Here is a 22,538-nt window from a genome sequence, read left to right as displayed (position 1 = left end):
CATGCCTCCAATGCAACAGGCAGTGACCAGTAACGTTTATGCCAGAATACAGGCATTAGGCTTTAAGGTGCCACAGGGTTTGATGTTTTTGCTGCAACCGACTAACCAGGGCTTGCCCCGTCACTCTGCTTGTCCACATTGGAAGAGACTTCACCTACTGCAGGGTTAGGCAACTAAACATCCTCCAGACAATACTTGCATAAGCCCCAGCCAGCATGGGTAATGGTCAGGCAACCTGGGAGTTACAGAACTTTTCTACATTTATTGTGCCTTGTGATTCCTTTTGGGTTCTTAAGATGTTGCTTTGCTTCTAGTTTTTCAGAGCACTTATGCTTGCTTCTTTTCTTTCTTTAGAACACGGAAAATTGGGTATTTGTGAAAGCCCTATTTCTACTCGTGTATTAGGATTATTCCATTCTAGCACAGCTCCACCTGAGGCTTTTCTACATTTAACCCACCCCTTTACTGAGGCCTTCTGGATTCTTTGCGTATTAACATTGTCTCCTTTACACCTTTTTTTTTTTTTGCGGGGGTGGGAGGTTTCTTTCGCTGCTTTTCTATTTGTTTTAAGTGGCCCTCAGGTATGGTGGAATTGTGTAAAAACATGAGGCTTCTATAACACCATTGAGAAAAACACCAGACTTTCCAAGAGGCTCTGGAGCAGCCTTCCTCAACCTGGGGCGCTCCAGATGTGTTGGACTGCATCTCACAGAATGCCCCAGCCTGGCTGGGGCATTCTGGGAGATGCAGTCCAACACATCTGGAGTGCCCCAGGTTGAGGAAGGCTGCTCTGGAGGATGACGGCCATGTGTAAAAGGCCCGCAAACTACTACAAGTGAGGAATCCAAAGTGCACGGTAGCAGGCTCATGTAGAAAGGCTCCTAGTTATTATGTAGCACAGCTTCAAGCTCATAGTTCAAAACATCTGGAGGGCACCAGGTTTTCTTTGGCTGCTTTAGGGCAACTAATAGAAAAACATTGTGCAGCTATTCTGTCTTTATTTTCATAATGGATTATCTGCCGTAAGAGAAAAGACATCCCTAGAACATGTGGAAACGCTAAAAGTATTTCCAAGACCAACCGTTCCCAACCACTTTTGGGTCAGTGGGCACATTTGGGATTTTTTGGAGTGTGGTGGGCACTCTCACAAAATGGCCACCATGGATGGGGCTTTCCCATTCACAAAATAGCTACAATGATGGGTGTGGCCAGTCACAAAACACTAGTTCTGCAGAAGGCAAACTCTTGAGGCTAAAGGAAAAGTAACTTAACCAAGTATAAGGCTGAGGTATGCGCTAAGATCTAAAACACAAAACCGCTCTTTTGAACTCATGGTTTTTCTGCTTGGCCACTGTCAGAAGCAGATTACTGGACTACATTGCTTTATCTGGCATGCTATTTTTGAACTTTGTGTGAGAGGGCCTGCTGCTATGCAGCCAAAATCACAGCAACTCCACACACAAGAAGGATGCGTTGGAAGGCTCTGGGGATTCCAGATATATGCACAAGTACAAAAAAAAAAAAAAAATCTTTGGGACAAAACTGCTAAGGATGGGAGTGGGATCCCCAAAACACCCCCATAAGAATTCAAGGGGGGGAATGTAGAGAGAAAAATCCTCTCTATCTGGGATAGTCACTTCCTGGCTTACAGTGAGAAGCTATTTGCAAATGTCCCTAGAGGTAGCAGTGAGAGCTTATAGAAAACAATGGAAAAATCTAAGCTTTTAATGTGGTGCAGTTGGGCTCCACCCTGCACTATACTCACTCTTTCAGCCCAATTTGCAAAGTAGGCTACAACAATCCTTCAGTGTACTTCACTGTTATACCTCTATTGCAGTCTGCCCATCCTGTTCCTTTTTTAGTTTATAAGTGGATTCTAGTGTTCACCTTTGATTCTGTTTCAATGGGAGTTTTGTTGGCTGTGTGTTATCTGCCCAAAGCCTTTGCAATGGGACAGGCTATAAATTTAAGAAATCAAGCACTGCCATTCATTGCTTTTTTTTTTTTTAATAATTTTTATTTATTTTCTACACTATATAAACATACAACATTACAATAATAAGAAGAAGAAGAAAAAGAAAAACATCAAACAACTGCTACATACATATTGAATAAATGTTGAGTACATATATGTTGAATAAGTATTACCTATACATTATCCTACTACAACATCATCATTCTTAACATAAACGTGCACCCCCCACCTCGGGATCTATTCCTGAGTCCAAAATCTGATCGTTTCTTCTACTGGCGGTTTCCCACTTCCCTTAGTAAACACGAATATTAGGAACTGTTTCCAGATTCCTTCAAACTCATTTATTTTAGTTACGCCTTTTCTCCACTTAATATTACATGTCAGTTTATCATTAATGGCTATATCCCATACTTCTTTGTACCATTCTTCAATAGAATATTCCCCTTGAATCTTCCAGTTCCTAGCTACCATCAATCGTGCTGCAACCAGCAAACTCGATATCAGCTCTATAGTTTCTTTTCCACACTTTATATCTTCAAATAGTGACAGCAATGCAATCTTTGGCGTTTGTTCTATTTTCATTCCCACTATTTCTTCAATTTCTGAAAACACCATCTTCCATAATCTTTGTACATATTTGCATTGCCACCACATATGTAAATACGTTCCTTTTTCCCCACAACCTCTCCAACAATTTGCTGAATGCTGATCATTTATCTTATTCAATCTAATCGGGGTTAGGTACCACCTCCACAAAATTTTAAAATAGTTCTCCTTTATTCTCACTGATAAACTTCTCAACACTCTTTGTTTCCATAGTCCCTCCCAACTCTGTCGCCCTATTAGTACCTTCAAATCTGACTCCCATACCATTTTCTCTGAGTTCTCTCTAAACTCCTTTTCTAACAATATTTTATATATTTCACTCATTAACCCTTTTAAAACTATACTACCTCCTTTACCTTTTTCCTTATTTGCTATTAACTCTTCAAACTTCGTCATCTTTCTGCAAACTCTGTTATCTTTAATCCACTTTTTATTCCATTGTTCTAATTGCCCATATTCTAACCAAGATAATTTTTTCTCCTTTAACAATTTTTCCATATCCTCTCTTGTTTTTATATCTCTTAACCAATCCTTTAGTTTCATTTTACTTTTCTCTTTTAATATTTTACATAATCTACCCTTCAGATCCTCTGGGAAATTCTTTAACATTATTATCGGTGCTAAGGGAGAGTTGCTCGGAAGCAGCTTCCCTTTAAATTTACTCCAAATTTCCCATTGAGTCCTCAGGAGTGGATTATCTATACTTCCAACCCACTTTCTCCCTCCATCTTTAAAAAAGACATTATCCAAACTCATCTCTACATTACTTATAGTTTTTTCTTCCATCCAATATAAATCTCCTACTCCTATAATTGCTTCTACAATATGTCTTAATCTATTTGCTGCGTAGTATAATTTTATATTTGGGAGACCCAATCCACCCTTTTTTTGGCTTAGATACCAATTATTTTTATTCACTCTTGCTCTCTTTTCTCCATTACAATATTTATTAATAATATTTTGCCAGCTTTTTATCTCAGTTTCTGATATTTTTATTGGTAACATCCTAAACACAAAATTAATTTTAGCTAAAATCTTCATTTTTATTAAGGCTATTCTTCCAAACCAAGATAAATTTAATCTTACTGCCATTCATTGCTGATAGAATTGTAGACCACCCTCCCCATGGTTTTCTATTTACCATCTGCATTTCTCAGAGGTATTGACATGGACCTGCTGTTTTTCAGGCTTCATAATATCGAATTAGAAGCAACTTTGCGAATATTGATCTGCATATTTATAACTGAGGGTGAACTTTTACATGTCCCTAACCTTAAAGCGCTTATAAGTACCTGCCTATGGACTTACAAACTAATAAACACAGAATTATAAATTTTGAAGGGAACTTAAAGGCCATATAGAGTTCCATCAGACGAGCGTTTTATTCCACGCTCATTACTGGGCACTTGCGGATTTTCGGGGGTACCTCTCATGATGTTGTATGCCTCCCGCCCCTTCTGGACTTCCTTGTGTGACACCCCCCCCCTCAAATTCTGATATATTTTTAAACATGGATGTTGCCGCTTTCTCCTGCTGTCTGCAGGAGAAGCAGCGCGATTAGAACGGCCAACTGAATGGGCCTTGTGCACGTTGTTTACTTCCTCTTTTGAAAAAGGAAGTAACAACCAATGTAAACAGAGGCGGAGAAGTGATAGTAGGAAAGTATGTTTCCCCCCATCTAATGGAGCCCATAGTGTCCTTGACAGAGGGAATAATACAAAAGAAAAAATGAATGAGGAGGGAAGAGGAAAACAAGCAAATTCAGGTACCAGGTCTTATAGTGACTGGTTGGAATGACCACTGAAGGGATGGTTCTGGGAGAGGAGAAGCCAAAATGGCCGTTGTCTCAGCTGCCCTCATGGGGAGTGGATGTTTTCTGTCTGTCCTCTCCTGATGTATGTGAAATGTTGCAAGCATTCTTATTCGGAGGGCATAATTGTAGTTTACGTGTAAATATGTGTGTGTGTGTTATAAATAATATTGTTTGGGATATATTATTATTATATTTATTTGTATCCTGCCAATATATAATGTTGGTGTGAAGTGGTACAGGCATTGCATGCATACCTGAGTATGTAATCTTTTGTACATGTCTGTATGTGTCATTCAAGGTTTTGTCTACTTTGTGCATGCTTTCCTATTGGTGAATAAACTTTGTAGGGAAATGTATGTGTATACACATTTTGTGACCCCCTTCCCTGGGAATGTTACTGAAGAGTGAGGTATAAATCTCTCCAATAAAGCAAAGCAAATTATGATTGTAACCGCAGTATGTGTTCACATATATGTGAATATATTGAATACATATCGTAACGTAACTGGGCTCATCATGTGCATGTCTTGTATAGAATACTGATAGAATACTTATTCTCAAGATTTGTAGAAACGCAACGTTTTAGGTGGAAAAAACCTAAAGAGAGGAGGCGAGGGAGGGATGATCGGAGTTTCAGTGGACATGGAATACTAGCTGATTATTGGGGGGTGGAGTAGGGGGAATGGGCTATCCTGGAAAAGGGTCGTGGCTGGCTGGAACCCTCTCAGTTCTGCAAAACTTTGTTGCAAGTCTCACTTGATAAGCATCTGAACTATATATGAAGGTGGTGGACATGCATGTAGGCATTCGGCTATTGGGCGGTATAGAAATGCAATAAATAAATAAATAAATAAATAAAATTTAGTGTGTTCCATCCACTACCTGTGGAAAAGAGCGTTTAGGGGTGGAGCAGAATCCTCTCCTGGCTTTGTAAAAGAGAGGTATGGGGGGTATTTCCTTGATGGGTGCAGTAGCTCTTGGATGAGGTGGCTGCCTTCTCTGTTAAATCTCTGCCACCTTTATTAATAATTAACAGAAACGGTTTTGGAGAAATCCAGTTTTTCAGCTCTTGAGAACTGGCGGTGGATGAAGCCAGAAGTCTGAGTCCTTATCCAATTATTTTGTCTTCAGACATCAGGGATTTGGAACTGGTGGGGGAAAGTGTGTGCTAATGCAGCTTTTTAGGCCTCTATTCTAAGGGCACCTTGATATTTATTTATTTAAAACATTTCTTGGCCATTCTTTCAGGGCAGAAGCCCTTGCAAGGCAACTTACAACAATAAAATACATAAACGTTGTAATATCAAAAGCAATACAAACATAAAACACAATAAAATTGCATCGCTAGAAGTGGTGGTCACTCTTGCTGGTGGAATCTATGGTCAGCCTTTTAACCACTGGGGCCCCTTAGCCATACAGCAGTGGGAGGGTTAACCTGGGTGGTTCTGTAACTGTCATGGTAGCGGTTCCTCCCCACCATGACATGCTAAGCCATCATGGTTAGGCCAAAGGCCTTAATTAATTACTGTGGCTTAGCTTAACTTCTGAACAAGCCCCCAGTGAGCTTCATGGCTGAATGGGGAATTGAACCCTGGGGGCTGTCTAAACATCGTGTGAATCAGCATTGCAGCAAAAATGCGAAAATGTGCAGTAGAAAAGTTAGGGACTTACCCCAACGTTTTTCTTCAGAATGATGTCACCGTGGCCTTCCGCTTTGTGACCTCACTCCAGCTTTGACCCGGGGGTTGTCCGGGGTGGATAGCAACAGCTGATTGATTGCTGCATGCTGAAGGCAGTGAGATGGGTGGGCTCTGATACCCAGATGACCACCGGAAAATCCTGCTCTGCATTGCAGGGTTTAGCGGCAGAGCAGGGCCAAGGTGGCACCGTGAATATGCCCCCCCCAAGTCTCCCAATCCTAGTCCATCACACCAGCCACTACACCACACTATCTGACTGTTACAGAAAATAAATAGGAAATAATTACTCAGATGCCACTAGAGCAATAGCCTGTATTTTAAAGGTGAGTGTGTTTCTTTAAGGCTGGTGGGTTGGGTGTTCTATTAGCATGGGAGTGATATGGCTTGTTCATTTTTTATAGAGCTGGGAATAGCAGGTCCCAACAAGACCCAGGAAAGAGGCAAAGGAAGGCAGAGGGAACAAGGGAAGTTCTTGTCCTTTTTGTGCCGCACCCTCTCAGGTGCCATGCCGTTGAGGGTGCTGCATCATCTCTCTAAAATGTAATAGGCAAAGACCACAAGCTTTATTGCATCAATAAATGTCTGGTGTTCTAATGGAAACCGTCTGGCCTGCCTCGTTGTGGGATGAGCAAAGCAACAACTCTGTATTAATTTTTAAACGTCTTTTAAATAAATCCTTAAATAGCCCATGTAAGACATTTGTCATGCTCAAATACCCAAGAGAACTTTCTCTTGCTTCAAATGGACACATCTGAAATAAACTGCTACCTCAGTTTAAAATCCCTCTTCACCCGTATACTCATGTAGTTCAGTATTCCCCACCCTGGCACCCTTCTGTTGTGTGTTGGCCTGACTACAGCTTCCATAATCCCCACCAGCCAGCATAAGGGCTGATGTAGTGAAAAGCTGGTGGAGGAAATGCATTCGTTTAGTGAAGTCAGACCACCATTGCGTTGATTTCGTATCATCTGAGTCATGTTGTGTGGGTGGCACACATTGAGGTTGTATGTGAGGCCTTTATTTAGCACTTGTGGGCAAGTGGAATGGCTCATTTGCTTCTGAAGAAAAGTGCGCTCTGCAAACCCTGTGTGTCAAGTCTTAGGAGGCAATATTGCAATATACTACATCTCTTAAGGCTCAAACTCCCCATAAAAAAGTGAATATACCTCTCGTTTGTCTCTCTTGCACACTCCTGTACACATTCCATTCTAATACAGGGGTTAGGCAATTTGTAGCCTTCCAGATGTTTTGGCCTACAGCTTCCATGATCCCTCACCATTAGCTCTGCTGACTGGGGCTGATGGAAATTGTGGCCCTCCAGATGTTGTCCATGTTGTCTAAAACTAACTTGAGTCACAGGGCGGAAAAACTCTGTAAAAGAGCAGCAGTGCAAAGATCAACTAGAAATAGCAAAAACAATAAAGAGTCTTGTGCCGCCTTGAAGATTAACAAATTTGTTAGCCTTTTAGATCCTGGAAGACTTGGTTGTTTGTGCTGCAACAGACTAACTTGGAGTTACAAACTGGAAGGTGGGAGGAGACTATTCCCTACTAGTGAACCCCTTCTTTATAAGAGTTCCCCAGAAAAAGAATTACTGATAGGCTGCCACCAGTCAGAGTAAAACTCCTGACATATCCTTGTCTGTCCAGCTTGGGGAATTTCTGAGCCCCTTCAGCCCAGCCCTAAAAAGAGAGCAAGAGAAAAATAGAAAGGATTTTCTTACCCAAGGCCCAGGCACCAAAGGTAACAAAATCCTGAGAACGCAAGTGGTAGTTTTGTAACCAGGCAGTCCTTCACATGGTGAAGGAGAATTTATTGAGGAATTCTCTTTTAAAACAACCCAGCCAAATGTCCAAATAGTAGAAAGAAGTTTATTAGGGATTAAAGGGGAAGGAATCACACCCACAGAATTCCAAATAAAATCAGCCTTGGGCTCCAGAGCACATGCAGAGCAAATGGCCAGAAGGAGTATCTTGGTACTCAATTAGATACTATATGGAAGGGTCATGAGGATAAGTAATCTCTTAGTTTTACGGGAATCTTCACTTCACTAAAAGCCAGCCCTTTAGCAGAGATGGTTTGTTGTTCTGTCCAATAATGTGATACCCTTCATTGCTGATATCAGTAGTATAGGCGGCAAATCAGAAAATTACTTAGTGGCAGTACCTACCATTATAACAATGCTAAGCTTATGTCTTAAAAAGAAACAGCCAGCCAGCTTGTACCACTTAGCCCATTATAAAAAGGAGCTTAAGAGAGCAGTCCTATGCCACCCAGTCCTATGCTATCTGGGGGCATAGGATAGTTCAGTTTCCTGGCTCCCACATTGGAGACAGGGCTCCAACCTCTGATTAAGGACGCCTGCTCTCCACCCCTTCATAGCCAGTGCAGAGAGAACTGTGCTAGATATCTCTCCACATTCAAAATACGGAGCGTGTTGATGGGGAAAAGGGGGCATCCCTGGGGGAGGGGAGGAGACTGGGGCGGCTGCACTACTATGGCTGCCCCAGCCTCCTTCCCTCCTCCTCTGAGTTGCTTCTGCTAGATGGGTGAAATTGCCTGTCTAGCAGAAATGCAAGGCAGCTGGAATGCGGAGGCAAAAATCACCTCCACTGTCCTCCTGGCCTGCATTGGATGGTCTGCAGCCTCTGAGTTCGGAGGCTACTGGGTATCTACATAGGACTGTGCTCTATGTTTTTCGATGCCTATAGGAAATAAGTCTGTTCAGACATTCTGATGAGATATAAAGTGAGGCAAGCCTATTCAGGCGTCCCAACGTGGTGCCAACTTACCAGATACTCTAGGGGACACTGCTGACATTAACATAGAGGTTTGTTGATACAAAATAGAAGTAGCCCAAACAGTGAGCTAGCTTTCAGTTTGCAGAGAAAGGTTCCTCCTGCTTTGATGTTAAAAGGAAGAAAAGGGGGAGTGGAAAAAATGTGTTTGTGGTACAGGAAATACAATAAGCCCTGCCTCAATATACTGCAGTCTTAAGATGGTGATTCAGGAAATTATTTGTGGGCAAACTGTACCCAGTGCAAAATATCTTGGATTATACCAAAGCATGCTGGGACAAAGAAGCAAAGATCACTCTCTGTTTAAAAATATACAAGACAGCAGTTACTCAGTAAGCGCTAATTAGCACACATGAATGCAGAGGGCAAAAATAAAGGGAATCATGTTTGTTTTTGCATTAGCAAGGCTGGAAGTCAATTTTAAATGAGATAGTGGGTATGGAATTGGTAGAAGCTTAATTGAATATTATAACTTAGTAGTTGAGGGACATATAACTCTCTCTCCTTTAAAGGAAGATCATCTCCCAGTTCTATGATTTCACCATTCCTCCTTCTGTTTGGCTACATTCAGTATTATCTAAAGAAGGCTAAGAGCTCCATCACACCTACTTTTAAAATCCATTTTCATCCGCAGTTTCCCCCTCTGTATCCTTAGCGAGTTGAGCACTGGGCACTTTCACGTCTGTGCGTTATTGCGCTCTTTCAGCTCATATATCTTTTCACTTGGAGCACTACTATGCCGGCGAAATCTTCCACCCCACCCCCTACATTCCCCTTTCCCCTGCAGTTAATTTTTTATTTTAAAAAAATATTTCTTTATTTCTGCACAAATACAATAGTACAGCAGCCTGAAACTGGAAGGGAATCATTTGTAGGAAGCAGGAGGGAGCCCATGGGCCGATACTGTTGCTGCCCCTTGGCTTGGGAAAGGTTTACAGGGGAGTAGGAGCGAAGGTTTGTTTTGCTTGTTTCAAAGGGTGCACAGAAGAACAATTATTTTAACTAATTTATTTTGTAAAGGTGGTCTGGTCACCTCTTTTGCTCCAAGGTAACCAAAATGCTTACATTTGCTTAATTTTAAAAGGTAAAGAGATCAAACTTGGCATGGTGATAGCTCTTAAGGAGGACTTTAGCCACCCCAAATTTGAATCAGATTAGTTCATGCCTTGATTTTAAGGATTTTTTAAAATGAAAATTAACAAAAAATGCTTACCCCTGCATAATTTTTAAAAATAAAGAGATGAAATTTGGGACCTTGAGAGCTGTTAAGTAGAACTTTCAGCATGCCAAGTTTGAATCAGACTGGTTCATCTCTTGATTTTTAGGATTTTAAAAATTTTCTCCCCTTGAAACCTTTTCCTGGTTGTTCACCAGTGCGAAAATCCACCTGTTTACATTTGTGAAGGATCTATTTTCCTTCACTTTGATCATGTGACACTGTGCATATCCAGTTCATAAAATAGAGATCTGCTGGTTCCTTTACTGAAGAGTAAATCCCATTGATTTCAACTGCATTTACATCTAAGTCATACTAAAATCTGATGCATGCTTACCTTTGAGTAAACCCCATTAAACCCCATTCTGGCAAATGCAATTGAATGCAATTCTGGTAGGCTAAAATGGTGTAATAATGCAATGGTGTATTTAAGGGATTAAGGAAAGTCAACCCCTTGCATGTTCATGGACTGGTCTACCTATCCTCGTTTCAACGAGGTATTGTTGCACTGTAAAACTTAAGAGAAAGTGGGGTGGGGGAGAAAAAGAACACACAATGCTTTCCTTAAGATCCTTAGGGCAACTAAAATTGTTAAAGGCCTGGAGCATCTCCCCCATGAGGGAGAGTTACATCAACTGGGATTCAGATTCCTTGCCTCAGGTTCTAGGCAGCAATGAGCTTGCTTCAGAGTTTCACAAAATTCTTAGCTCTCATCTTTCAAGAGTCAAACTACTAGTCCTTTGGAGCCTGTTTGATTCTGTAACATTTATAATTCAAAGAACTTACAATTCCTTTAATCCTGTGGCTAAAACCTTTTCTGTAGCTTGCTACAGACAGTCTATTTATTTATTCATTTTTTAAAAAACACCACCAACTTTATGCCTTCAAATGATGACTCTATGATATTCTTACTGATGTAACATCTTGATAACTCATAACTGTGAAAGTTACATTTTAGGAGTTATCAAGGTGTTTCATTGTTGCAGCAGGAGAAAGCTACACTTGACATAAGTCTTGGGTGCAAACTGGAGATCCCCTGCTCTTTTAAATCCAGAGATGAATCCGTGCGAACTTCCCAACCTGCGCAATGTGCGTTATTTAGATATATCAGGGGTGGGGGGAATTCTTGAAAAAATCTTAGCTCTCCCCCATCTCGATTTAGTAACAAAGCAAGAGGGGTGAGAACTTCTGAGTTGCAACCCTGGTTACCGTGTGAGCAGTCTTCCCATAAAGTTATGACTCGTCGTTGTTACTACTACTATTACCGTATTTCTTCGATTCTAAGATGCCATCGATTGTAAGACGCACACTAATTTCAGTACCACCAACAGCAAAAAAGCTTTGATTCTAGGAAATAATAAATGCACCTGCAATTCTAAGACGCACACTGTTTTTAGAGATGTTTATATGGGGGAAAAATGCATCTTAGAATTGAAGAAATATGGTTGGCAACCCTGACCTTCAGGACAGGACAGGATAGCTAACAAGCTGTCAAAATTCTAAATGTGATTCAGCTACCAGCCCCTTTTTAGAAAGCTATCTTGTTCTGATTTGGAACTGACATATTGCCCATGTTACAAAGCCTGTCTCCTATTTATAGGGAAGTGCATATTTATTTCCTTCCAGCTGTTATGGTGAATATGGCGCACACACACCCCTTTTTAGTTTGACATTTATGTAGGAAAGCCATCCCAACCTGGTGCCCTCCAGATGTTTTGGACTTTAGCTCCTATCAGCCCCAGCCAACATGGCCAATGGGTCAGGAATACTGGGAATTGTAGTCCAAAACATCTTGAGAGCACCAGGTTGGGGAAGGCTGAGGTAAGGATTCTTGCATACATTTTCTCAGTAATTCCTTACAATAGTCCTGTAAAGTAGGACAGCATTATTACCGCCATATCGCAAAGGAAGAGCGAGAGAGAATCGCCAAAGGGCCAGCTAAGTAGTTCATGTCTCACGTGATGTTTTAACTGGGAACTTCTGATTCATGTCCTTGGGGTTAGATCACATATAAGCGTGGTGTGTGACATGATGCATATTCTGCATCCTGGGGACCTGTTTCCACATGCCAGTCCTCGCTTCATGTTGCATGTTGAACCAACTTGCCCTTCGCCACTGGTCTGGCCCAGCTTCCTCCCTCTACATCTCATTTGATTCTGCCATTCTTTCTGTGTTGGCTTTTTTTGCTGTTATGCCCCCTGTTTTCTTGTAGAGCTCCCTCCCCCTTTCCTTCTGCTGGTGAAATGACAGCCTGGTCCTTTAATTGTTGATTCTGGGCCCTGGCATACTTGGCAGCATGCTCTTAGTTTGTTTAGCAGTTGCCCTGGTGACGGGCCTGCCCCAATGTGCTTCCCTCCTGGCCTCTAACCAGAGTGCTGGGAACAGATTGGGCCTTTGTCTCCAAGACCTACACCCGCCAGATTTAGCTGCCAGATGTGGGTACCAGGTTGCAGCTGCAACATTCCCACAGCTGTCCGCCCTTTGGCTGGGATGCGTCTTGGGTTGAACCCTTGGCCTGCACCTCCAGTTAAAAGAATTGTGGCAGGGCCAGGGAAGACCCCTGGCTGACAATACACACAGAGACAGATGCACTCATGGACTTGTTTGGTTTAACAAAAATATACTCTGGTGCCTGAAAAAACATTTATTACACCCAGTGCATTTTGGAAAGGAGCTTTTTGAGCGTTGGATGGATTCTTTGTGACTTGTTTAGGGAAAGATAAACATCCCCTGAGCCTTTTCTGAAATTTCTGAAACATGTTGGGCATAATAAACCATTTTTTCAGGCACCTGAGAATATTTTGTCTTCTCTTTGGGGGCATTTCAGTGCCTTCCCCATCTTTTGTTCTTCCATCTTTTATTTTCTGATTCTATTCCAGGGTGGTATACCCTATTTCTTCGATTCTAAGACACACTTTCCCCTCCATAGAAACATCTCTAAAAACAGGGTGCATCTTAGAATCGCAGGTGCGTTTATTATTTCTTAAAATCAAAGCTTTTTTTTCTGTTGGTGGTACTGAAATTAGTGTGCGTCTTACAATCGATGGCGTCTTAGAATCGAAGAAATACGATATTAATTTCTCCTATTTCATTCATTTATAATTTTCTTCTTTTCATGAGTCCCACTTGAGCTCGACTTGTTTGCCTGCCTGTAAGCTCTATCAGGTTGGTGGGAATGAAAGATGAGGCCTTTTCAGTGGTGGCCTCTTGTTTATGGAACTCCCTACATATGAACTTACAGTGCTCACCTTCAAACAGGCCTTAAACACATTTGGTTGGGGTAGTTTTTCTTAAGCCTTTTAATGGGGCTGTTTTTAGCATTGATTTAAGTCTGTTTTTAATTGTTCAATGGTCAAGCTATGGCATGATTCCTTACTGAATTTTTAATTGCTGTTTCAACCTGTTTGCTATTGTGTTGAGAAGGATTTTTAAGACTGTTGATTATAAGAATGTTTTTTATGATGGATCTTGAGTAAGCTGCCTTGTGAGGGCTGTGTCTAAAAAGGCAGCCTAAAAAATCTATATGTCAATACAAATACATAAACCTTTCTTCCTTAGTGGGAGGAGAACACAGAAGATTCAGTAGTGAGTGCTATGAGCAGAAGGATTATCTAAGGCAAGGACAGGGAGCCTCCCATGAACCTCCTTTTAGAAAAATTGGGCTCAGACCCCTAGTCTGGAAGCCCCCAGGGGCTTGGGGAGGAGGCGGGGAAAGCAGTCCCGTTGTGATCGGAGAAAACAAGGGGGGGCTTCCCAATTGGGAGGGGGAGCAACACGCTAAGTGTTGTGCCCTTGGCTGGGAGCTCCTGCAAGGGCTGGCCCAGCATGCTTTGTTCCTGCATGAAGAACAAGAAGCAGGAGTGAAGCCGGCTGTTCACTTAGACCAGTGGTTCCCAAACTTTTTCAGGTAACCGTCCCCTTGGTTCCACAAACTCATGCCCAGTGCCCCCTACCCTACACTATAAAAATCATTATTCAGAATAGCGGTTTTCAACGACCCACTAAGGAAGATAATAACAATAAAATTCAAAACAGTAACAATTAATTGAATATTTATTCAAAATCCAATTACATTTTTTTAGTTTATTCAATTAAACATAATTGATGAACTTGATCCAGTGATATAATCTTTTCAAAGTCTGATAGTCATTTAGCAAGAATATTAGATATCACAGGGCCTTAGATGATGAGTGTAGTATATTTCGATAGGGTCATGCCGGGAGAGGTGCTCCATCAGCCCGAGTTGTCTGGAACCGAGCTGCCAACAAGACCCTCCTCAATCCACACATGTATTAATACCATTTAAGAAGAGTCCTTTTAACAGTGAATTAAAATATTTCAAAAGCACCAAAATGCTAATAAAGAGACATACTCTGCTTGGTGTGCCCTGCCATGTTGGCTGCAAACAGAGGCATTCACTCTCTTTTCCCTCCCTCCCTCAGCAAGCCTGGGGTAGGTGCTTCCCATTTAAAGGGGCCACGCTCCTCTGGATCCTGCTGGTCTTGGCGCCCAGGCTGCGGGTTGAGCAGCAGCGGCCAGGTGGAGGAGCTGAGGTGAGGAGCTGAGAATGAAAAAGGGTTTGTACTGCACGCAGCCCCTTTAAATGGGAAGCACCCGCCACAGGCTTGCCGAGGGAGGGAAGGAAAAGAAAGTGAATGCAGCTTGGTGGGGCTCACTAAGCAGGGTATGTTTCTTCATTAGTGTTTTGGTGCTTTTGAAACATTTCAATTCACTGTTAAAAAGACTTTTCTTAAACAGTATTAATACATGCGTGGATTCTTCCCCTATATATATGATTTGGGACCAAACTACCTTCTCCCATAAAAATGTCCCTGGGTTTTAAGACCTTCTGGAGAGGCACTTCTAGGAAAAGACCACCTCGAACGCCCCCTTGCCTCTTAACGCCTCCTATGCAATCCCACCGCCCCCAAGGGGGCAGTACCGCCCACTTTGGGAACCATTGACTTAGACGGTGCTTACAGGAATTCCCCCGAAGTGCTTGCTGAGTCCCTTCACTTTTCTTTTCTTTTTTGCATGCCACTTGCCACCCTAGTTGGGACGGCAAGCTCTGTTGCCAGGAGTGGCTCTTCCAATCCAAATGTTGGCCAAATCCCTTCCCTTCACGCATCACCCCAATCAGGACAGTACACAGCACGCAAAGGAGGTACCCAACTTGGCTGCCATTGGGAGGAAACACTCCTCGGAGTGCTGTCTGAGTCCCTTTCTCCATGCAGGGAGAGGGGATGGAGAAAGGACAGGAAAAATGAGCCGGGGGCAGATGCTGTCAGGGGAGGGGCTTTTGGGGGTAGGGGCCCACTCCCTTGACATCATCTGGCTTGGTCATGGGGGTGCATGAGCTTTCCTTATAGAGCAAGGCAAAGTATATTGTGTGCTTTGCAGAGCAGGATTTGAAATCATTTGGAATTACTGTTAGTACATTGCCTAAAACCTGTTGTGTACAAAAATTAAACGAGCTGCCTTTGCGTGCCATTTTAAGCCCCAAATTCTGGCTTAATAAAGCACAGTTGGAATATCCGCTGTGGGCTCGCACGTGCAAGGCCATCCACTCCCATTTCTCTCCTCTGTTTGTGATAGTGGGCAAACAAGCCAGGAAGGGGGCAAGCTTTGTGTGAAGTCCGAATCTATGATTATGGCTATATGTCCAAACAAGCCAGGATTCATAAGCCAAGAAAAACCTGTGGTTTAAAGTTGGCTTATGATTCTGGCTTGTTTGAGTGTACTCAGCCATCATCTTCAGTTTGGACATCATGGGCCTGTTCAGACGACACTTCAGGCTCTGTGGTTAGCGAAACTGTGGTTCTCTGGGGTTAGCACTAACCACATGCCATGCTGTTGCACGCAACACTTTAAGCCTGCTGCAGACGGTATGACTGTGGTTAGTGCGTGAGCAGGGTTTAGCAAAGTGCATTGCACAAGACACCTTAAACCCTGCTGCTTAACCAGCAGGGTTTAAGGTGTCTTCTGAACAAGCCCCATCTGAAGTTATCTCCTTCCTGATATGTTTACCTGCTCACATGACTGGAGGAGCCAAGTGGGAGTGAGCAGGCGGCATGCACCAATATGCTGCTTGTTCACACTCTGGTTTCTTAAGCCGGACTTTGTCTTAGTGACGTGCAAGGAAGGACTGACAACCTTCTCCGCTTTTGAGACCTACCTTTTTAACACCAACCTGGAAGAAGGGACTTGATTTAATATTTAACTTTTATGTCTATCCTCCTCTTTCTAAGTTCTGCTCTTTGATGGTTCCTCCCCCCTTTCGTCCTAGATCGCCTGTCTCCTCATCCTGATCCTCTTCGGGTCCTCAGGAGCAGCCAGCTATGGATCTTTGCCCATCTTCATGGCGATTTACAGTGTCATCATTTTCATCCTCTTCTGTTGTGATTTACACAACCAGCTAACTTTTATCCACTGGGGATGGACTGTAAGTTTTCTGTTTCATAATAAGTACTGGGGCGGGGTGGGGTATTCCTACAGCATAGTAGAGAGGTGTCTGTGTGCACTAGGAAATAAAATATTCCACACTGAAGTAAAACCAGTTCTGCAATTTGTGCAAAACTGAGCCCTAATGCATAATTTTGTCTTGAAAACAAAACCTGTATTGCATCATTATTCTACTTGGGCTTGTCAAGGGGAGATGCAAAAGAACATCATTTACTTAAGACTGATAGATGTATAGATAAAGTGATGCACTGTTAGTATACCTTTGGGGGCTGGAATGAAAATTTAGGTGGTTTGCCCATTGGTGCCTTCCATTTCTACAAAACAGATGAGAACCAAACGGATCAAACCTGATTATGTACACTTTAAAACCAGGACTGAACAAGGATTTTTTCCAATCTGGTGCCCGCCTGTTGTTTTGGCCTTCAATTCCCATCAACCCCAGCTATCATGATCAATGGTTAGGAATGCTGGGAGTTGTAGTCCAAAATATCTGGAGGGGACCAGGTTGGGGAAACACCCTCGTATTTATTTATTTTATTAAATAAATAACCCTGATAAATAGGACTAGGCTGTACTTGGGTTAAATTGAACCCTATTCTGGATTATTTCGTAGTATTCTGGTTCCTCCCTTTCTTTGCCTTCCTTTCAGGATTTCATCAGGGCGCTCATCGGAGCTGTGGCCTTCATCATCATCTCCATTGTCGTCTTCGTAAATTTCCGCCATGGAGCCACCATCGTTGGCGGGGTAAATATTAAAAGGGATTCATGGAGGGCAGCTGGGATGTGGACTTGGTAGGGAGCGTGAACATTCAGGAACAAAATGTGCTCAGTGCTTGGATTATGCTAACGGGAGATCTCAAGAGGGAGCTGCTCCAGATATACTTTGCGGGAGGCCCTTTTTAGAAAAGGAGAGAGCCCTCCCCAGCCATGACTGGGGGGCAGGCAGGGAGCATGGGGAGGAAATAATTTCAAACTCCTAGGATGTGACACAAAAGGCAGCCACTGTGCCCTCCTATGTGGAAAAGAAGACATGCAGAGAGTGGCAGCACAGAGGTCCTGCCCCAGGGGCAACCCATCGTATGCCTCTGTTGCGGGATGGTGTAAGTCAGGGGTCCGGAACATTCCGAGGGCCGAATTTCGTCTCTGAGAAGCTCCCAGGGGCTGCATTCCAGTGGTGGGATGGCAGAAGGGGCGGGACCAAAGGCAAAAGGAGGCAGGCTGAAAATACAACCCCTCCCCCACCCACATATCTTAGCTTTAAGCTCTTACTGCCAGTAACTGTTTAGTTAGTTCATTTATTTGTGGCATGTATACCGCCGAATAGAATAAAAACACTCAGGTTCACAACCTAAACTTGAGGAGAGGCATTTCAACCTTTTAGAACAGTGAAGAAGAAAGAAACTGCACAAAAGGCAGGAAACCCCCCAAACGATTGGTGGCTGAGGGAAAGGGGGTGGGGCCGGAGGAAGCAGGTGGGGGCTTTTGGGGAACGGCTAGATTGCTGCCACCCCAAAGGGTCAGAGTTGTCCCCCCGGATCTGAGGTTCTTCTTCGTAGTCTCTGTGCATCACACTTAATGGGGCTCTGCGCCTGCGCGGAGCCTCAGTTGGACTTCTAATAGCTGAGACTTTTTGGGCAGGAATTCCTCCCCCCACCGTTGAGGTGTATATATATGGTGTTCCCGCCCACTCCCTCAGTTCCTCTTCGACCGCCGTTGCCTTCGCCTCGTCGGGACTAGAGTGTTCATACTCACCTTTGCTGAGATCCTGTTTTTTCTTCTTCTCCTTTCATCTTCTTCATTTTTTTCTTCATCTCTTTCTCCTAAAAAAAAAAAAAGAAGAAGAAAAGAAGAGAGGACAAATTAAAGGGGTTAGCGTTGCCCGTCGCGTCTTTAGGCGCATGGCCTTGAAGGCCCCGTTTACAAAATGCAGCCAGTGTGGCAGTAAATTGCCACCCTCCGACGGACACACCCTTTGCCTCCTGTGCCTCGGAGAAACTCACATCGTCAAGTCCTGCAGACATTGTATGTCTTTTTCTAGAGAAGCTAGAAAAAACAGGGCAGACAGATTAAAATCCCTTTTGTGGCAAAAGGCGCTACAAACGGTTGACTCCGGCCGACAAACCAACATGGCGTCCATAGACGAAAACGCCGCGTCCACCTCAAAAAACTCGCCCATAGGCCCCCCAACTTCTGGGGGTTCCACGGCGCAAACTGCGGCGAAAAAACTGACTAAAAAGGCGAAAAGGCCTAAAGCACCAGCTGAAACACGGCCTAAAAAGAGGAAGGACAAGACTAAAAATTCTAGTCCACCAAAAATGCCGCCGCCGCCTCCCCCTCTACTCGACTCTCCAATTTAAGTATTGATACGGTCTCCATTACCTCCTCTGGTCATCGAACCTATCTCAACAGCATCGGAAGGGGAAATTGTAGAATTGCCTCCTCACAGTCGAATTCCCACCTTGACCACTCGAACCCGAGAGGCCTCGCCAGACCACCAAACCAAGCAGCTTATACTGCTTCCCCTCGGATCCGACGCTCGCCTCCGCAGGCTCGCATTCAACGAACGAGCCCTCTGAGCCGTTCACCCTCGCACTCCCATTCGAGGGATAGAGGAAGGCATTCCTACCCGCACCCGGAATGCGACCCGTACCGTGCCCGTTCCAGGTCACCACACCGAGACTGGGACCGTTTTTATGAGCATTATCCTCCACCAAGTCATCATTTCTATGATTATTGGAGGGGCTACCCAGAACACCCAAGTCCTAGATACCAGGATAGATATTACAAACCTCCGCCTCGTCTACCAAGACCCAGGTGTCCTACACCTCCTCCACCAGTACCGCCGAGGACGGCATCACTTGCCACCTCACGCAGGGAGCAAAGATCCCCATCACGGGAACGACCTCTCCCACCTCCACCAACCCGTCAACAAGCTCCAACTCGAGCCACTAGACAAGCCTCCCCTCTATCAGAGGAAGACTACCGATCCGACTCGTCCTCAACTGCGTCGCCAACTCCGTCCATGCCGTCACCGACCGACACAGTACCTGCAAAGGGCAGAGCATCTCCGTCTGAAGAACTTGGAATCTTCTCGGACCAAGTGCTCCGAATGGCCCAAAGTCTGGGCATCGATGCCCAACAACAAGTTGAGCAAGTCAAAGATCCTGTATATGATGCAGTTTATACAGACTCCGCAGTACCAGTGTCTGTCCCATTCCTTCCTGCTCTACTCCAGACTATTCAGCAGACATGGGAAACTCGGTCAACTATCACCTCGGCATCGAGGCGACTCAAGTCTATGTACAGAATACAGGAGAAGGACGCTTCTTTCCTGTTCTCACACCCTCGCCCTAATTCCATAATAGTGGAATCGGCACAAGGGAAAACTCACAGGCAACATAGCGCCCCAATCGACAAAGAGGGTCGTAAACTTGACACCCTCGGGAGGAAGCTATACTCCACAGCAGCCCTAGGCCTCCGAGTTTCCAATTACGGAGCAATGATGTCTAGGTACCAGCTTTTCCTCTGGGACAAAATAGGATCCCTTTGCGATTACCTCCCAGAAGATCAAAGAGAATTAGCTAGAGTGTTCCAATCAGAGGCGATGAAACTTTCTCGCCACCAGATAAATACAGCTTGGCAACAGACGGATTGCCATGCTAAGTCCATGGTCGGCGCTGTAGCACTACGTCGCCACGCCTGGCTATGTTCGGCGGGCCTGACTCCCGAAGCCAGAACTAGGATCGAGGAACTCCCCTTTGACGGGGAAGGACTTTTTAACTCGAAAACAGATGATCAAATGGACTCCGTGCAAAAAGCACGATCCACAGCTAAAAAGATGGGAATTGGCCAACCATCAACGCAAGTAGCTAGCAGACCTTGCAAATGGTTCAGACAGCAAAACCCTTACTACAATAAACAATTTACAGACCGCACTCCACGGTACCAACCGCAACAGCAACGAAAACAATACCAGCCACTGAAACCACGTCCAACCCGTGGCCGCGCTGACCCACCCCAGAGACATCACCTTTGACAGGCGTTCGGTTGCACCCATAAAATTCGGCAACAGGCTAGCCCAATTTCGTCATGCTTGGGCTTCCATCACCACAGACGCATGGGTACTGGATATCATAACCAATGGATACCGTCTGAATTTCAACAGCCTCTCACATCTGGGCCTTGTAAAAATTACCCCTCCCACACAAGTCCTCAGAATAGAGACCTCCACTCTCCTCCAAAAGGGAGCAATACAGCAAGTCACCACCAATCCATTCACAAACGGATTCTTCTCCCGATACTTCACTGTTCCCAAAAACGATGGAGGACGCCGCCCCATTTTGGACCTTCGCCCTCTAAACGAATTCATCTCAACCAAAAAATTCAGGATTAATTCGCTGGGAACAATCCTACCCCTTCTGTGACAAGGAATATGGTTCGCATCCATCGATCTTCAAGATGCATACTTTCATATCCAGATACATCCCAACCATCAAAAATATCTCCGCTTCGCAATCTGTTCACAGGTTTTCCAATTCAAAGTCCTCCCATTCGGCCTCTCCTCTGCCCCCAGGGTCTTCTCAAAATGCATGGCCCCCATATGTGCATTTCTCAGAACCCAGGGCCTCGAAATTTACCCATATTTGGACGATTGGCTAATCGTCGCAACCGAGAAACACAAACTCCAATCCGATCTGAACTATATCCTTCACCTCCTGGATACCCTCGGTCTTTGCGTCAACTCCGAAAAGTCCAACCTACAGCCTTGCCAGAACATTCAATTCATTGGGGCACAACTGAATTCTCAAGAAGGGAGAGCATATCTCCCCAGAGACAGAGCCATCAAGCTCTTTTCCCTAGCTACCTCCGTCTTCTACGAAAGATGTACGACTGCGCATACCATCCAGAGACTCTTAGGCTACATGGCCGCAATCGTAGCCGTAGTAGAATGGGCGCGTCTCAAAATGAGACCCATCCAACTTTGGTTAGCAGAAGTTTTCGACTTCGCTTCCGACGGCCGTCAGATCCACCTCTCACTTCCAGACACCATAGCACAATCCCTACTCTGGTAGATGGACATATCGAACCTAACTCGGGGCGTCCCATTCCTGGCTCCCTCACACACAAAGACCATCACAACAGATGCATCCCTCACAGGCTGGGGAGCCCACTGCGGCATACTCCAAGCACAAGGTCTCTGGTCCGTCCCGGAAACACGTTTCCACATCAACAAATTAGAACTTCTCGCTATTTGGAAAGCAATGATTGCTTTCGAATCGGATATCACGAACCAACATATCCAAATCCTGACGGACAACACATCCGTTTTATGGCACCTGAACAAACAGGAAGGCACCCACTCGCCGTCCCTTGTCAACCTCACTATCGAAATTCTCACCTGGACAATGTCCAAAAATATTCGCCTCACTGCAGTTCATATTGCAGGCGCATCCAATACCTTGGCAGACTCCCTAAGCCGTTCGTCGAGGACATCCCACGAATGGGAACTAGCAACCGACATTCGTCACTCCATATTCCTAGAATGGGGGCAACCCACCATAGATCTGTTCGCCTCCCCACAGAACACTGCCTGCAACAAGTTTTGTTCCAGAGGAGGGTACCATGCATCACTGGGAGACGCATTCTCTCTCCATTGGTCAGGGACACTTTTCTATCTATTCCCACCATTCCCTCTCCTAACGAGAGTAATAGCGAAGATTGCCAGAGAAAACACGGATGCCATTATCATAGCACCGTGGTGGCCATGCCAAGCTTGGTTCCACACACTCCTCTGCCTAGCACAGGGACACTATATCAACCTTCCGTTACGACATGACCTCATATCTCACACCAACCACAGGGTGCATCACCCAGACCTCAAAACTCTGAAATTCACGGCATGGAGGGTACACTGACGACTTTAATACCTACCCAGGTCCAAAGAATACTTGGCGCTTCTAAGAGACCA

General features: G+C 44.3%; 1 protein-coding gene across 1 annotated transcript in view; it reads left to right on the top strand.

The window, feature by feature from the left end:
* The window catches only part of PLP2 (proteolipid protein 2), a 32,251-nt gene that overhangs the window by 2,275 nt on the left and 7,438 nt on the right, over positions 1-22,538 (top strand). Inside the window, exons 2-3 of the mRNA XM_063119455.1 lie at positions 16,395-16,550; positions 17,220-17,315. Coding sequence (XP_062975525.1) covers positions 16,395-16,550; positions 17,220-17,315 — 252 coding nt within the window. The remainder of the gene's footprint in view (positions 1-16,394; positions 16,551-17,219; positions 17,316-22,538) is intronic.

Source organism: Elgaria multicarinata, chromosome 3 (genome assembly GCF_023053635.1).
Source record: "Elgaria multicarinata webbii isolate HBS135686 ecotype San Diego chromosome 3, rElgMul1.1.pri, whole genome shotgun sequence".
NCBI classification, from domain to species: domain Eukaryota; kingdom Metazoa; phylum Chordata; class Lepidosauria; order Squamata; family Anguidae; genus Elgaria; species Elgaria multicarinata.
The sequence above is the reverse complement of the archived record's forward strand: the minus strand, read 5'-3'. Positions and strand labels throughout refer to the sequence as shown.